Genomic DNA, 18,116 nt, shown 5'->3' on the forward strand with positions numbered 1-18,116 from the left:
TGGATAGTTGGCGTGGACTCGAGGGGCCTATTTCCATGCTGTATCTTCCACTTCAATTCAAGTCTGCCATTGTCCACTCAGTAAGTCAGTGACCACATACGATCTCGTGCAGAAGCCTAGGTGCATCGTTGGACTTAGTAGAGCTGATGTGGCTACAAGAGGACATTGCTGGCAAGTTTCAGTTGTGATTGCCTGTAATACATTGCCATTCCTTCATCATCAATTAACCCTGACACTAAACCCTAACCCTGCAGGATCTGAGCAAGACACAAAATGCTGGAGGAACTCAGCAGGTCAGGCTTCCTCTGTGGAGGGAAATGGACAAACAACTTCTCGGGTCTTGAGAATGGAGAAATACCCTATTAGACTGACCCGACGCGCCTGTCCGTTACCTCCACAGATGCTGACTGACCTGTTGAGTTTCTCCAGCACTTTGTGGGTTGCTCAAGATCCCAACATCTGCAGAGTCTTGTATCCTAGCATGGCAGATTTCACAGCTCTCTCTCCCTTGCTTTTGTGTGTCCTACAAAATTGTGCATTGTTTTAGTTTAGTTTAGAGATACAGCATAAATCGACAAATGATCGCCCGTTCTATGTTATCCCAGTTTGGGATCCTACACATTAGTGTCCAATTTACAACAGCTAATTAACCTGCACGTCTTTGGGAAGTGGGAGGAAACCGGAGCACCCGGAGGAAGCCCATGTTGTCACAGAACGTGCAAACTCCACACTGACAGTACCCGAGGTCAGGAGCAAACCCGGGTCTCTGGCGCTGTGAGGCAGAAACTCTACCGCTGCCAAAATATGATGGGAAGGAACTGCAGATGCTGGTTTATACCAAAGATAGACACAGAGTCCTGGAGTTACTCAGTGGGTCAGGCAGCATCTCTGGAGAAAAAGGATAGCTGACGTTTCAGACAGTGCCATCCCCTAAGAAGAAAATTCTAACAACTAAATCCTAAAATGATTGCAATTTCCAACCATATTTGTGTGTTGCAATTGTTGAATAGAAATCCTGCCACAGAGCTTCATTCTTTAAAGAAAGTAAGTCCAGTTGTGAAACTGTAGTTAACAATTATCAGACATCTAATATTTAATACCCTATGGAGAAATGTGTTGTGGGTAAGACTTCTGTTAGGTGCCAATTTAAAACAACTTCATTTTAAGCACTGCAGCTGCTAAAGTGATTCTGTTTCGAATTCCCAGTTGACCAAAATTGAAATGTCATATAAATATTGTAAATTTATTGTTAATGTTACTGTGAAATTTATAGGGTGCACTTTCTAATCAGTGTTGTTACAACGTTAGACTTTAGAGATGCAGCGTGGAAACGGACTCTTCGGCCCACCGAGTCTGTGCCGACTAGCGATACTACTGCCCCACATGGGCACGGTCCTACACACTAGGGACAATTTACACTTTTTACAGAAGCCAATTAACCTACAAACCTGCATGTCTTTGGAGTGTGGGAGGGAACCGGAGCACCCGGAGGACACCCACGAGGTCACAGGGAGAACATGCAAACTCCGTACAGGCAGCACCCGTAGTCAGGATCAAACCTGGGTCTCTGACACTGTAAGGCAGCAACTCTACTGCTGCGTCACTGTGCCATCCTTAATTGTTGACCAAAGTGATTTGAGTGGCTAGAGTCCCTGCTTCCTTAGTAGAATGTGTGCATCAGGCTGTTTACTATGATCATATATATTTAGTAGTGGGCAGGAGGAAGGAGATACAATATAGTGTGCGATTGGTGACCACTTGTTTATTGTATTTATGTATAGCATTATCTTATCTGATAGGATAGCATGCAAACAATGCTTTTCACTGTTCCTCAAATAACGTGACATTAATAAACCTAACCATAAACTGATGTGTGGAAGCTGAAAGAACTAAGAAGGCCAGGCAGCATCTGTGGAGGGAAACAGATAGATGACATTTCAGATCAGGACCCTTTTTCAGTCTGAAGAAACCACGTTTGAGCTCCACTCAACATTCCTGCAGTTTCTTATGTCTCCATTATTCTACAATGATCTTTGTATTTTACATGCCCACAGGGCTCGATCATAGATTTCAGGGTTTTAGGTAACTTAAAAGTCGGATTTTATAAATTTTCTGTGCTGTTGTATTCACAAAGTTTGATCAGGAGTTACTAAATATATTAATGGTGCAGCAAGCTTGTGGAAGATGTGGGTATTTCACGAAAAGGTTGTAAACATCAAAATCGGAACCCCAAACTATTAATTACACCTGGAATTACATAATGAAGTTATTGTGTTGAAACTCCCCGCTACATATAGCACAGGATGCCAATCTTGCAGATTCATTAGGGAATGGGGAAGTGTTTTGGGATTACATTTCTGGCAGGGTTTATGTTACTGTTTACACAAATTAAGCTAATCATGACGATTCAAAAATAGAGATTAAAACGTTATTGGCTAGAGACTGCATTCTCTGTACTGCGAATAGCAGAGGCAAACGTTTTAGCCATTCAGAAAAAATCTCAGTTTGTTTAGGCAAATTTGCTCCATGTTTAAAAACTAAATCCAGTGCAGGGTTTAATAGCAGCACGCTGCCTGAAATTGTGGGACACCTTTGGCCCCCCTGTTCCCTCCGTAGTGTTGGACTGCAGAATTAATCGGAAGCATTTCGTAACGAAGAGTATCCTGATATTTCTGTGTGAAATATCAAGCGCGGGCGGTTGTCAGTGTTAATTGCTAATGCCAGACTCAGTTGTTTCAGAAGCCACCTCTCATGCTGTGGCTAAAAAACCAGCGAGGGAGTTGTCAGTACGTTTAGATGTAATATTGTGATGGGAAATGAATCTTTGAATCCCACGTTAAATTGATCACTTGGTGGTCCGGGTTCTGATGTTATTTTTCGGTTCAGTTTATTGCAGGGAAGTCAGTTTACAGGATGAATGCACACTTAGTGTCTGCAAGAGCAATTTCCCGAAAAGGGAGCAAATGCTTATCATTTAGCTTACCTACTCTGCATAAAGTGAGGACAGCAATTGTATGGGGAAATTACAGCTTTAACAAAGGCCCTGTTAACAGTCGCCCATCTCACCTATAATTTCCCTGCCAAAGAAGCATTACTTCATAATTTACCAATTGTTTTCCATTTAATATAAATATGTATGTGTACATGCAAAACCCGCACTATTGGTGTCTGCTGTTATATGCGAACATTTTCAGATTTCACACATTATTCTTGCACAGCAAGTATTTTCCCACTTAAAAGTTGTGTCCTCGAATTCTCAAATTATTATTTCATTGAGTCCAATATGTTTGTAGAAAACCTGGTATCTTTGCACGCCAATCCAGCTGTTCTGTTTGATCTTGGAACTGGCCTGATGCCTCTGTTTCTTACTGATTATGAATTCTCTCTCATTTCCTGTCCAGAAGAATCTCCCACTCATTTAATCACTGTCAAGACATGGTGCTAACTTTGGAGAAGGTTTTGGGTGTGACTGTGTATTCTATGAGTCTGAGGAAGGGTCTCGACCCGAAATGTCACATGTCCACATTCTACAGAGATTTTGCCTGACCTGCTGAGTTATTCCAGCACTTTTTTATTCTGTGAGTTCCATGGTTGACCACCTCTGCTGGCCTTGACATTCAGTCATTATGAGACGCTCACAAACACTTAAAATCCTCTGCTTTCTATTACAGTGCCCCAATGCCCTATCTGATTGGCGTTCATCTGAGCTTAATGGAAGTAAGTTGTGTTTTTTTTTAATTATATTTAGCGAATTGAGGACGTGTTAAGTCGGAGAATAGTGTGAGTTTTATTATGTATCTTAAAGAGCAGAAGCAAATGCTGATTAAAAGTCTGTCTGATTAAAATATTGTCACCGCCTTGTGCTGAGTATGTTGAAAATGTGCAGTGACCCGCAGAGTGGATTAGCAAGGGCAGCACGGTGGCGCAGCGGTAGAGCTGCTGCCTCACAGAGCCAGAGAACCAGGTTCGATCCTGATCTCAGGTGCTGTTTGCTCCCTTTGGCCGTGCGGCTTTCCTCCGGGTGCTCCGGTTCCCTCCAACGTTCCACAGGTTTGTCGGTCAATTGCCTTCAGAAAAAATTGTAAAATTGTCCCTAGTGTGTAGGATAGTGCTAGTGGACAGGGTGACCTCTGGTCGGCGCAGACCCGGTGGGCCGAAGGGCCTGTGTCCGTGTTTGTATCCCTAAAGTCAAGTCTAAAATCTAAAACTAAAGAGCACTTGTTAAGTCAGAGATTAGCTTGAGCTGTATTACGTATGGTAAAGAGCCAAAGCAAATGCTGATTAAAAGTCAGAGTCACTGTGCCAACAATGTTGTCACCGACTCGTGCTGAGAGTACGTTGGAAGTGTGCAGTGACCTGCGGAGTGGATGAGAAAGACCCTGGCCGTGAAAACAGACATTTCAGGAGACAGAAAAAAACAGTCTTGCACTAAATCAGCATGCCACTCTGTATTTAATTATTTTTGCTGAATGTTTCTGTGCTTAGATTTTTAGGAATGTGGTCCAGTGTGGAATTTTCAAACACATGCCCTGGTGGTTAGCTGGGCACCAGAGGTCTTGAGCTCCACTGAGCTTTGTTGTGACATTTCTGGGTAGTACTGTAGATGTCGTGGAAGTGGGTCTGCATATAATAGTCTACATAGAACAGTGCACCACAAGAGGAGGCCCTTCAGCCCACAAGGTCCATGCTAGACATGATGCCGAGTTAAACTAATCTCCTCTGCCTGCACATGGTCCATATCCCTCTATTCCCTGCATATCCATATGCCTATCTAAAAGCCTCTTAAAACCCACCATCGTATCTGTAGATGATTATGCATGAAACCAAATATGTAGTTACCTCATTACTATATTGACACTCCCACCTTATGTAGTATGACTGTAGTATCTGCATGCACCCTCCCCCTGTAGGTTCCAGTACGTGTGTAGACCAGTGGTGGTCAGTGCTGGGACGTGTGGATGTAGTGTCTTAATAAAGACTTAGTGAAGGACTAAGGACTACATCTAATATCCTTTACAGTATCGGCCTCCACCACCACCACTGGCAGTGCATTCCAGACACCCACCACTCTACGTAAAAAGACTTGCCCCCGCACATCTTTTCCAACCTTTCCCACGCTCACCTTTAAGCTATGCCCTCTAGTCTTTGACATTGTCTCCCTGGGAAAAATGTTCTGACTGTCTACCCTATCTACACCTCCCATAACTATATGTACGATCAGGTCTCCCTTCAACCTCCAAAACACCAGAGAAAACAATCCGAGTTTGTCCAATCTCCCCTTGCAGCGAATACACACTAATCCCGTTTAGATCTGAAGGCTATTAATCGTGAATTATTCATAGAATAGCAAATGCCAGATATTTAAATGTTTAACCCTTAGCTTACAGTGTAACCTTCTGGACTGATCTTAGGAAGTAGAAAAGTAAATGGAATACCAAGCACTTGTGCTTTGGCACGACAAACCTGCATCTCCAGTTCCTTCCACAGATGCTGCCTGACCCGCTGAGTACCTCCAGCACTTTGTGTTTTTCCTTAGATTCCAGCATCTGCAGTTCCCTATGTCCCCCCCCCAACAACCTTTATTGCTGGCAACAGGAGCAAGAGAACATCACCATTTGCAAGCAGATAGAAATAAAATTCTGGAGAAACTCAGCGGGTCAGGCAGCATCTCTGGAGAAAAGGAATAGGTGACTTTTCAGGTCGAGACCCGTGACCATTTGCAAGCCCCCTTCCAAGTTGCAAAAATACTGCCTTGGAAATATGTCATTGAGCATTCTATGTCAAAAGGCAGCAATCCAGGAACATCTAGAAGCGGGTCCACATAGAACCTGAGGGCACAGCCGCAGAATAAAATGACGTACCTTTAGAATGTAAATGAGGAGGAATGTCTTTAGCCAAAGTAAGTAAGGAAGTACGTTTATTGGTCAAGTATTCACATACAAGGAATTTGCCTTGGTGCTCTGCCCACACGTCACAACAAAGGGTGGTGAATCTGTGGAATTGATTACCACAGACAGTGATGGAAGCCACGTCATTGGATATTCTTAAAGCAGCGACTGATAGGCTCTTGATTTGTAAGGGCATCAAAAGTTACAGAGAGAAGGCAGGAAAATAGGGTTGAGAAGGAAAATAGGTTCATGATTGAATGGTGGAGCAGACTCGATGGGCTTAAATGGCCTAATTCTGCTCCTATGTCTTTTGGTCTTATCCCACCCAATAACAATGGGTTCAAAGTAATGGCTCACCACTGATAACGTGGACCTATAATAAATGCCGGACACACCAGCAGTTATTGTCCAGCTGTGCTTCCCTTCTCAATACTACTGCTGATCCCTGGCCTCTGATTATTTCTCCCTCATACTCTTCCTCACTGTATTTTCACTAACAGAATCCTTCTATCCAACAACAAAACAATTATAAACGCAAGGAACTGCAGATGCTGGTTTAGAAAAAAAAGGTACAAAGTGCTGGAGTAACTCAGAGAGTCAGGCAGCATCTCTGGATAACATGGATAGGTGGCGTTTCAGGTCGGGACCCTTCTTCAGACTCCAACCTAACAACGTAATCATTCAGGTTACGATGCTTGTAACTGTAATCATCCGTTTGGTACTTATTCAATCGCTCACTTTCCTGAGCTAATAAAATATCTGTTTATTTCAGTGTGGAAACAAATTTGACTTGAACCTCTTCTGGCTTTGCATTGCCAGCTCATAAGGGCAGAGTTCTTGCTCAGTGAGTGGATTTTAAAATCTCAATCAATCCCACCAGGACCCATAAATGAAAATTGTCAGAGCCTGGAGCCCTTTTCTTTACCTTTGACTTCCTAAACATTTTTATTATGTGTTTCCTTCTGATAAGTGGTTTCAATCTGCTCCATTGTTTCCCCCCTTTTTAACTCAAACATGGTTTTGCTCTTGACAAACCCCTGCAATTTCATTGCCACAACAGTCACTAAATAATGATTTAATAATTCTTTGCTTAATTATTTTCAGACACAGTCTTCCTGCTTCTTCTGGTAAACAGTCTGATGTCTTTTTGCACCTTTTTTTTCTGGATCCTGCTGTATTTAAGTGAAGAAAGCTTAGTGTGACAAGTGGCATTTAGTGAGTAGTGAGTTACCACTCAAATTACATTAAAGCTGCCGATGTTGAAGTAAGAATCATTCATGTCAGGCTGCATTAGGTTTCGTTTCAGCGCAAAATTATGTTCTGCAGTTCCGTAATAGAATCCTTATATTTAACAAACAAAAAAATAATGTTATAGACACAAGAAACTGCAGATGCTGGTTGAGAAAAAGACACAGAGTACTGGAGTAACTCAGCGGGTCAGGCTGCATCTCTGGAGATCATGGCTAGGTGACGTTTCTCAGAGTGCTGGAGTAACTCAGCGGGTCAGGCTGCATCTCTGGAGAACGTGGAGAGGTGGCGTTTCAGGTCGGGACGCATCTTCAGACTCCAGTTTTACGGTCACTCACTTTGTGGAAGTCAGAATATCCCGTTCGCTTTGCACTGCGACCTATGAAAGCCGTGTTACTGCCCTAAAGGTTGCCAATATACGCAAGATAACACTCGCACTCATAGCTGTCTCTGGGGGTGACACTTCTGGCTACTGTACAAGAATAACATTTCCCTTCACGACTGTGGGGAGCGCAGGCCTATTTGTGAAAATGGGACTATATGACTTACCGATAGCATTTTGTACCGATGTTGTGATGCACTGTATGCTGTTTGCTTAAATTTAAACGTGGTATACCAAGCATCCAGATGCATTATTAGCTGGGAAAACTAATATGCAACGCAGGATCAAAGTAAAGATGCAGCTGACATCTCATTTATCAAGCTTCATTGACAAAGAGCAAGCTTTTTCTAACTACATCCTTTTAATTTAGACCAGTATCCTTTTGTGACCAGTTAAAACTATAATCTTCCCTGCCAAAAAAAAGGCTAATCTTATTTCTAAAAAAGAGAAGAAAAAAAGCAAACACTGAAAAAAGAAATCTAAACCAAAGAGACAATATTCGATTATAAAACAAATAGCATAATGTGTTTCCATTGAAGACTTATCAGTGAAAATAAATTGAAATGCTCTGGAGAAATAGTGACTAGTTTACATGTGCTGAACATGCCGTCTTTTTTTTCTGTTCAACAGAAGGTGAAGAGCAAAGCTTTGGAAGATGTGATTATATTAAATGTGGACTCAAACACACTGGAAACGCCATTTGATGACTTGCACAACCTACCGGGTGAAGTGGTGAGTCAAAATGCAGCGCACTCCCTTTAAACTTCATCAGCTCATTGAGCACGACAAAGCCCCTCGTGTAGTCACAAATTGGTTCAGTTTAGTTTATTGTCAGGTGTACCGACCGAGGTACAGTGAAAAGCTTTTTGTTGCGTGCTAACCAGTCAGCAGAATAGCAATACATGATTGCAATCAATCCTTTTACAGCGTACAAACACATGATAAGGGAAAAACGTTTAGTGCAAGGTAAAGCCAGCACAATCCGGTCAAGGATAGTCCGATGGGCATTAAAGAGGTAGATAGTAGTTCAACACTGCTCTCTGGTTGTGGTGGGGTGATCCAGGTGCCTAATTACAGCTGGGAACAAACTGTTCCTGCCTAAACAGCTGGGGAACCTGAGGGTGGGAACTGAGGGGGGGACCTGAGGGTGGGGACGGAGGGGATGGGGGGGGGGGGGGGGGGGGGGGGGAGGGAAGCAGTCTGCGACATCGCATTTGTTGCGCCTGCTTGTGAGAAGTTGTCCGGAGCTACAAATTGACTTCTGCGCTGGCAGAATTATCTCGAAGATTTCGACGGTGGTGTCAGTGGGGTCTGAGCAGTGCAGCCAATCGTAAATGGAGTTCTTGATCAGAAGGATATCTGCATTCATTAGATGTAGCTTTTTTTTTTAATGTAAGTTTCTTCATCTTCTACTTAATCATTAAATTACAAAGTGTGCGTTTCTGTCTGCCTAGTGGCGTTTCTTACTGAGGAACACGTTGAGTTGTGAAGGCAAGGAGAAGATGGGAGCCAATTACCAGTGCCTGTTTCTCTGCCACCTGCCAGCTCTCTTTCCCTTAATTAAAGCTCGGATGACACTGGTCAATATAATAAGGAATACCTTTACAGTTGGGTCACAAAATTGATCTTTTAATCTTCCCTATTCTGAGGCATTTGTTTTCCTGAATTACTGTTTTTCCAGCGCATTATAATTAGTTGTAGCTTTCACTGATAAGTTTCCCATGGAAGTACAGTGTGCTATTTGTTTTTAAATTGGCCATTGTCTGTTTTGTTTAGATTTCTTTTTAGAGAGAAGATGACAGTATTAACTGGTCACTAAAGGATACTGGTCTGAATTAAAAAGACGTGGTTGGGAAAAGCTGCCTCTTTATCAACGAAGCCTGATAAATGAGATGTCAGCTGCATCTTTACTTTGATCTTGCCTTGTTTATATTAGTTTTCCCAGCTAATAATGCATCAGGATGCTTGCTATTCCACGTTTAAATTTAAGCAAACGGCATTCAGTGCATCACAACATCGGTACAAAATAAAATGATCCAGTAAATTACCATGCAGATTTACAAACAACATCAGCAGTTTGGGGATTCTGAAGTTACAAAGCACACAAGCCTTCACATACAGTATTAAAAACAATTTTTGTACATTTCTCCACCCCTCTCTTCCCAGATGAAGTAATTTAAAAATATATATGATTTAGACCCCTGCTGATTTGAGTCAAGCCGTTACAAGATATGTTTAGTTACATGTGCGTTCATGTCACAAGGATTTTGGTCCATATGGAATTTATTATTAGGTCAGGTTTTGTATTGCTCTCAGTTGTCATAAAGGTTCCGCAGGTCACAGTTTTCCTGAATTACTGAACTATTTTCATGTAGACTCACTGCTGCGTTGTGTACTGCCATCTTCATAATGGCCCCTTGTCAGATATTCACACATAATTTTTAAGAGTTATGGACTATTATAAATATTAGTTTTCTTGGTAGTATTTGGCTTTTAGGAAATAATATGGATTTCCAGATGAGGAATAATAAGTGTGACTAGCCCCCTGAAAACCTGCTTATTTATCTGCACACTGAAAGTTGCATCAATGTAGATTGAAACTGCCCCCAGACGAGTTTTGTTGCACAAACCTTTCATTGGATAAAATGTGAGTAACATATCTCTGGTCTTGTTCGTAATGCAAGATGTGGAAACGAACAACTACACATGCTGGTTAATACACAAAAGGACACAAAGTGCTGGAGTAACTCAGCGGACCAGGCACCATCTCTGGAGAACATGGATAGGTGACGTTTCTCAGAGTGCTGGAGTAACACAGCGGGTCAGGCAGCACCTCTGGAGAACATAGATAGGTGGTGTTTTAGGCAGAGGCCCTTCTTCAGATGAAGCCATGGTTTAGGTTTCTTACTGTCACGTGTACCGAGGTACAGTGAAAAGCATTTTTTTGCATGCTATCCAAAAAGATCGGATATACCACACCTCGATACAATCATTTCGACCTCAAGAACAATAGAGAGAGCAAAGGGGAAGATACAGAGTGCAACGTGGTAAAACATAAAACTTCAACATTTCCCGATGGTGATGTTTTTGGGCTTCATGTACTATATTATACATCGTATATTGTACTATACTCTTACTTAGGTAGCGGTTCTCCTGCAGTTGCAGTTTGCTTCTAGTGTATCTCAACCAGAGCCATGCTGAGATCCATGACTATCTGAATAAGGTTCCCGACCCGAAACGTCACCGATGCATTCTTGCCAGAGATGCTGCCTGAGCCGCTGGATTGCTCCCACAATTTGTGTCTTTTTTTTGTAAACCAGCAGCATCTGGATTTTTTCTGTCCAACATCATTGTTTTTAATTTAATGTAGAGATACAGTGTGGAAACAGACTCTTCGGCCCACAGATTCCGCACCAACCAGCGATCCCCGCACATTAACACTATCCTACACATAATAGGGACAATTTACACATACACCAAGCCAGTTAACCTACCTACCTGTGTGGGAGGACACAGACGATCTCAGGGAATACCCATGAGGTCACAGGGAGAACGTACAAACTCCATACAGACAGTGCCCGTAGTCAGGATCGAACCCAGGTGTCCGGTGCTGCAAGCGCTGTAAGGCAGCAACTCTACCGCTACCCTCCAGAATGTCGGAAGCTGACAGTTTTTTTTTTTCCAACATAGTGGTGGGTGCCACGAACGCGCTGCTGGGGGTGCTATTGGAGGCAGACGTTACAGTGGCATTTAAGAGGCTTTTAGATAGTGCCGTTGAGATGGCATCCTCCGTACTCCTGTTCTTGCGGTAGGCGAACTGATAGAGAGCCAATGTGGGAGGTAGGCAGCCTTTGAGGTGTGCCAGGACAAGCCTCTCGAAGCACTTGGTGATGATGGGGGTAAGTGCAACTGGGCGGAAGTCGTTGAGGCTTGCCACAGTGGAGTGTTTTGGCACTGGCACGATGGAGGTGGTTTTAAGGCACGTGGGGACAACTGACAGGTTGAAAATGACAGTCCAGACATCTGTCAGCTGCGCAGCACAGGCCCTGAGGACGCGCCCGCCCGGGGATGCCGTCAGGGCCAGTAGCCTTACGTGCATTAATCCTACTCAGTGCCATGTACACATCGTAGGGGGTGAGTGTGAGGGGCTGGTGATCGGCAGGGAGCACAGCCTTGATGGCCATCTCTAGATTGTCCCTGCCAAAGCGGCCATATAAGTGGTTAAGCTCCTCAAGGAAGGAGGCGTCGCTGGATGTGGGGGTGGTGTTGGTGGGTCTATGGTCTGTGATGGCCTGGATGCCTTGCCACATGCGTCGGGGGTCGGAGTTGTTGTTGAAGTGCTCCGCAATCCTGAGCTTATGGCAGTGCTTGGCCTTCTTGATGCCCCTCTTCCTTCTCTCCAGAGATGTTGCCTGTCCCGCTGAGTTACTCCAACTACAGCTTTTTGTGTCTATCTTTATTTCCAGATGCCTGACCCGCTGAGTTCTCCAGCACTTACTGTCTATCTTCTTCCTATACAAACCAGCATCTGTATTTCCTTTTGACACACTTTCTAAACATCCTGGTGAATCTCCCTATTTTAGCAAATGAATGCTGAGACATTTAAAATGTAAATGTGCTTATTGCTACCACTGGTGCACCACTACATGTAATAAATCAAACTCTTCTGGTTTTTGCAGTTTGCTCTGTAGTGAGGCATAGCAAGAAATCGCCTGCCAACCATTTCAACAAAATAATCTTCTACGCTGTTATTTTCCCCTCCTTCGAGCCATTAAAATTGATAGTGGGCACTGCTGTTACTCAATGTTCTGTCTGATTTAACCATAGAAATGAGTTGAGTCTGCATATTTCTCCGCCTATTTTCTGTAAAGAGATCCAGACAGTCACGTAACACATGTTGTTAAGGGATATTTGTTGGTGAACATATATCAGCTGCATCCTAAATATTCTGGCTGCAAGCTCTTCAAAGTCTTCTAAATGTGAAGTCACACATCCTGAGCCTCACACCAACTTCCTAGTCTGGAGATTTTCAGTTCAAGCAGAGCAGCGGGTAGAGCTGCTGCCTCACAGCTCCAGAGATCCAGGTTCGATCCTGACCTCGGGTATTGTTTATGTGGCGTTTGCACGTTCTCCCTGTGATCATGTGGGTTTCCTCCGGGTGCTCCGGTTTCCTCCCACCTCCCAAAGACTAGCAGGTTTGTAGGTTAATTGGCCTCTGTAAATTGTGCATATAAAATGGGGGGGGGTGGGGGAATATATGGAAAGGTGGGTATATGGAATGCGATGCCAGGGGAGATGGGTTGAGGTAGGTACTATAAAAGTATTTTAAAGACACTGGGACAGGTACATGGATGGGAAGGGTTTAGAGTACATCAGCCAAATGCAGGCAATAGGTATAACGTAGATGGGGCATCTTAGCTTAGCTGACATGGACGAGTTGGGCTGAAGGGCCTGTTACCGTGAGAATCTAAGTCCAGTGCAGGCTGCTGTTTGCCCTCCTGTGTCATTGAGTCATCCAGAACAGAAACAGGCCCTTCAGCCTAACTCGTCCATACTGACCAAGATGCTGACTGGTCTAAGCCAGTCTCAATGGAGGCAAAAATGCTAACTTGCCAGGTACTTCTGTACAGTAAGGTGAAAACACACACTGTAGTCTGGGCAGTTTTGCCCCTGTTTTTTGTACCTTATTTAATTTAACAAAGCACATGCTGATGGTTGTAGTTTAATTAACGAACTAAGCAGATGTGGAAAATGAGTTTTGATATTGCTTGGGTTTTTTAATTTAATTTGAAACAGGATCCTTGGTATTATATTGTCAACGATTGTAGGATCATTTCCTTCAGTAACTGCTTTGTCTAAAGAGTATAGGAAGGAACTGCAGATGCTGGTTTACACTAAAGATAGGACACAAAAAGCTGAAGTAACAGTGGGTCAGACATCATCGCTGGAGAAAAGGAAAGGAAGCGATTTTCTCCAGAGATGCTGTCTGACCTGCTGTGTTACGCCAGCTTTTTGTGTCTATCTTCTGTCTAAAGGGTCGTTGCTACAACCTAGTTTTTGGGCAGGAGTTGGAATATCCAAGATGGGTCACTAATTAAGCCAGGCGTCTCTTTGTGCGCCGGTCACAGGAGTGGATCTGCAATTACGCATTACAATCATTCCACTCTTGTAAATCTGTTCCCCAGCAGCAAGTTCATGTTATTCCCTTTATCCTGTGTCTGCACACCATGGACTCAATTGTAATTATCTTTCTGCTGACGGGGTTAGCACGCAACAAAAGCTTTTCACTGTACCTCGGTACACGTGACAATAAACTAACTGAAAGGAATGACTGGTCTGCTTTGAAATGTCCCCTCCAGCTTTGTGGCTCTGGGATGGAATCCACTCATCTCCAGTTAAATCATTAAATTTCTCCATTGAAGACTCTGAGAAAATTCCTTGTGAAATACTTTAACCGACGTTGCCCTCGTACATCTTTTTTTTAATCCCCAATGGTGCTGTTTGTGGAATCTGCCCTGGGCACAGACTGTTTTGTTGCACCTGTTAAAATTTATCAGTGCGGAGAATCTTGATATTTCATTACGTGACGGTTTGCAGAATGAATCCTCCGCGTCTCACTAATTATAAGGGCATCGAGAGTCCAGTGGATTTGTATGTTCCTTAACCTTTCTCGCCACAGAGGTATAGATTATGTACTTCGCATACTGCGCTGAAGTTAATTGAAAATATTTAATGAGGCTCGGTATATGCAGTCTGAGCACTAAATGAGTTGGATTTCAAAAACTTTCATCTGCAACCATCAAACCTTGATGTAAATTGAAAAGATCACAGCTATTGGGAAAAGACCTATATTGTAAAGTCCTTTCTGCATAGATTATGAACATCATAACTCAATGATTTTTCCATAAAAATATGGCTGTAATTGGACCCAATGGGGGACCCTTACTTTGATCAGATCACAGTAACTGTGACTTTACACTGAAAAATGTCACTGCTGTAAAGGTTTATCACCTGTAGTGCTTAGGTTTCTCTGATGCCTTGTACTGCACCGGTTATCTTTATTAAAAGAAGCATAATGAGTAATTAAACAGCAAATCATCATCTGAAGCACAGAAAAAAAGGAATTGCATTCAATATTTTAGTAACAGTGATTGTATTTTCTCATTATCCATCCCTTGACTACACTCATGCCTTCATGTTTTGTTTTTTTCCAGCACGCCGTTCGTTGCTAATTATGTTTTGTTGATGTTAACCTGGTCTGATTTCATTATGCAGCAGATAAATGCAATTAATTGTGCTCCAGTTTGATTTCTAGTTTTTAGTTTAGTTTAGAGATACAGAGCGGAAACAGGCCCTTCGAGTCCCAGCGATCCCCATACACTAACACTATCCTACACACACTGGGGACATTTTCCATTCATAACAAGCCAATAAAACTGCCAACCTATACGTCTTTGGAGTGTGGGAGGAAATCGGAGAAAACCCAAGCGGTCACGAGGAGAACGCACAAACTTCATACAAACAGCACCGTAGTAGTCAGGTTCAAACCCGGGTCTCTGGCACTGGAAGGCAGTAGCTCCACTGCAACGCCACCATGCTGCCCTTTCTGTTGTCTAAATAATTGCAAGACTTTGGAGAAAATGTTGATCACTGTAAATCCCTTGAACTCTGCGACTCTGAGTTGTACAGGGTGTTGTCACGTTTAAAATGGAAAGAATGACTTATTCACCCGTTATTGAGTCGGAGATTTTAAAGGGCTGCTTCCTCTTGGTTGTTGACCGTGAGTGGCACATGTCCAGTGAAGGTCAGCAGTAGAACTGCTGTCTTACAGCGCCAGAGTCCTGGGTGTGATCCTGACTGGGGGCGCTGTCTGTACGGAGTTTGTACGTTCTCCTTGGGACCGCGTGGGTTTTCTCTGGGTGCTCCGGCCCCCCCCCCAGACTCCAAAGACATGCAGGTCTGTAGGTTGACACAAAATGCTGCAGTAACTTAGCGGATCAGGCAGCATCTCTGGAGAAAAGGAATAGGTGATGTTCCGGGTCAAGACCCTTTTTCAGAGTGAGGGGAGACGGGAACTTGACGCATGGACAGGTACAAAGAACAAATATATGAAAAGAGCAAACCAAAGCCAGTAATGATGATCCAAGGAGAGGTAGAGCCCACAATGGTCCATTGTTGGCTTTGGGAAAGGTGATAATGAGTAGATCCACATGGTGAAACTAAGCGGGATGACAATGAAACTAGTAGGACAACTAGGGTGGAGGAGAGACCGAGTTGTCCGACTAGTTTCACGGTAGTCTTACATTCCCTGTCTCTCTGTCCCTCCCCTATCATAGTCATCCTACTTCATTTAACTGTTCCGAATTGGCACAATCATTGCTCATTGCAGATTTTACAGCCTTTGTTTATTTTCTCTGTGCAGGTCTATTCCTTGAAGTACAAACTGAAGAAGCAGTCTACAGCCACAGGCGACGGGGTGGCCAGGGCCTTTCTTAAGGCCCAGGCAGCATTGTTTGGCTCCTACAGGGATGCACTACGATATAAACCTGTAAGTATTTTAACAAAACCATCTCCAACATTATATTTTCTCTTGGCTGAAATGGTGGCACAGCGGTAGAGTTGCTGCCTTACAGAGCTTTCAGCGGCAGAGACGCGGGTTCGATCCCGACTACAGGTGCTGGCTGGACAGAGTTTGTACGTTCTCCCCGTGACCACATGGGTTTTCTCCGAGATCTTAGGTTTTATCCCACACTCCAAAGACGTGCAGGATTGTAGGTTAATTGGCTTGGTAGAAATGTAAATTGTTCCTAGTATGTGTAGGATAGTGCAAGTGTGTGGGGATCGCTAGTGGGCAGGGACTCGGTGAGCCGAAGGGCCTGTTTCTGCGTGATATCTCTCAACTAAACTAAACCAAACTAAACATGCATTGCAGGAGTGAGCAATCTCTAATTTTGATCTCACGGTGTGATTATTCTTCATTGTCTCTGCCTTTGTACCACCATGCCCACATTGTCATGTTGACTTGGATTTTTCTTCACTGCAATTGCATTTGAGCCAACTACCTTACTTCTGACTTTAGATTATTATTGCCACGTGTAATGCTTTTGATTGCGCGCTATCCAATCAAAGGAAAGATTATAAATAAATGCAATCAAACTGTCCACAGTGAACAGATAAGGGATAAAGGTTACAACATTTAGTGGAATGTTATAACATTGAAGTCCCATTAAGTCCATTTAATGAAAGTTCAATGTCGGTCGATGGTAGATCAGGATCGCACTCTAACTGATGAGAGGGCCGTCCAGTTGCCTGATAAACCAGTGTCTGCAGTTCCTATTGTCTCCAGACATAATTACAACGTTTAAAGGACATTTGGACAGGAATGCTTTAGAGGGCTAGGGACCAAATGCTGTAAAATGTGACTAGCCAATGTACCAAGTTGGTCAGCATGGACAAGGTGGGCTGAAGGGCCTGTTTCCAAGCTACAGCTCTTTGACTCAACTTCTATAATATGCCAGACCATGTGACCGCACTGGGCCTTCACCTATAAAAGATGCACGTGCACAATTCTGCTTTTATTTTATACTTGTTTGAGATCTGATGGACAATTGTTGTGTTATTTACGAGGGACTGGACTCTTTAAAGAGAGAGAGACTGGGTGATACTGGAGTTTGGAAGGATGAGGGGGAACCTCATTGAAGCTTACCAAATAGTGAAAGGCCTGGATGGAGTGGATGTGGAGAGGATGTTTCCATTAGACATACCTTCAGAAAGGAGATGAGGAGCAATTTCTTTAGTCAGTGGGTGGTGAATCTGTGAAATGCATTGCCACAGATGGCTGTTGAGGCCAAGTCATTGGGTACTTTTAAAGCAGAGATTGACGGATTGATTAGTCAGGGTGTCAGACGTTGTGGAGGGAAGGCAGAAGAATGGGGTTGAGAGGAAAAGATAGATGAATGGCAGATTGGCCTAATTCTGCTCCTATGATTGATGACATATGTGGGGAAGTAAGAGAACAAAATTCCTTTAAGGAGCTTGAGGACTTTGTACATTAAAGAGACGCCTTGTAGATTATCTACTGGGGCTATTGGACTTTGTCCCACATGATGCATTAGTTCCTCAATATCTTGTTCTTGCCCATGGGAAAGAGAAACAATTATTATGGTAACAATTAATGTTTAAGAGCAGAGTCAGTATGAGGTAATCATCAGTGATGTATTCAAATGAAAAAAAGATGTTCCTTAATTGATTTTAACTGAAAAAAATGACTAATGTGTATAATTCATATCACTCTGTAGAATGGTATCCAAAAATATGTTTATACCCAAATATCAGAAATATTGGTAATTGCATCAGGATTAGTTTGAGAGCCAATCCTAAAGGGGCTGGCCCACTCGGGCAACCTAATTGGCGAGTTTGGAAGAGTTTAGGAGAGTTTGAAAAAATGTCATGTTGAAGACCTCCTTCAACTATGTCGAAGGCCAGCTTCGACTAGCTGCGACTAACTTCGGGAAAATTGGACACCGAATAGTGGAGAGTGAAGACAATCTCCTTGGACCTCCCTTCGACCATGATGAAGACTATCTACGACTACCTCC

The 18,116-nt window shown here is 43.2% G+C and overlaps 1 protein-coding gene across 1 annotated transcript in view; it reads left to right on the forward strand.

The window, feature by feature from the left end:
* dennd1b (DENN/MADD domain containing 1B) overlaps window positions 1-18,116 on the forward strand; it is a 289,189-nt gene that overhangs the window by 197,487 nt on the left and 73,586 nt on the right. The window contains 3 exon segments of the mRNA XM_055642397.1: window positions 3,672-3,717; window positions 8,149-8,250; window positions 15,941-16,066. Coding sequence (XP_055498372.1) covers window positions 3,672-3,717; window positions 8,149-8,250; window positions 15,941-16,066 — 274 coding nt within the window.

This window comes from Leucoraja erinacea, chromosome 10, assembly GCF_028641065.1.
Source record: "Leucoraja erinacea ecotype New England chromosome 10, Leri_hhj_1, whole genome shotgun sequence".
Classification (NCBI taxonomy): Eukaryota; Metazoa; Chordata; class Chondrichthyes; order Rajiformes; family Rajidae; genus Leucoraja; species Leucoraja erinaceus.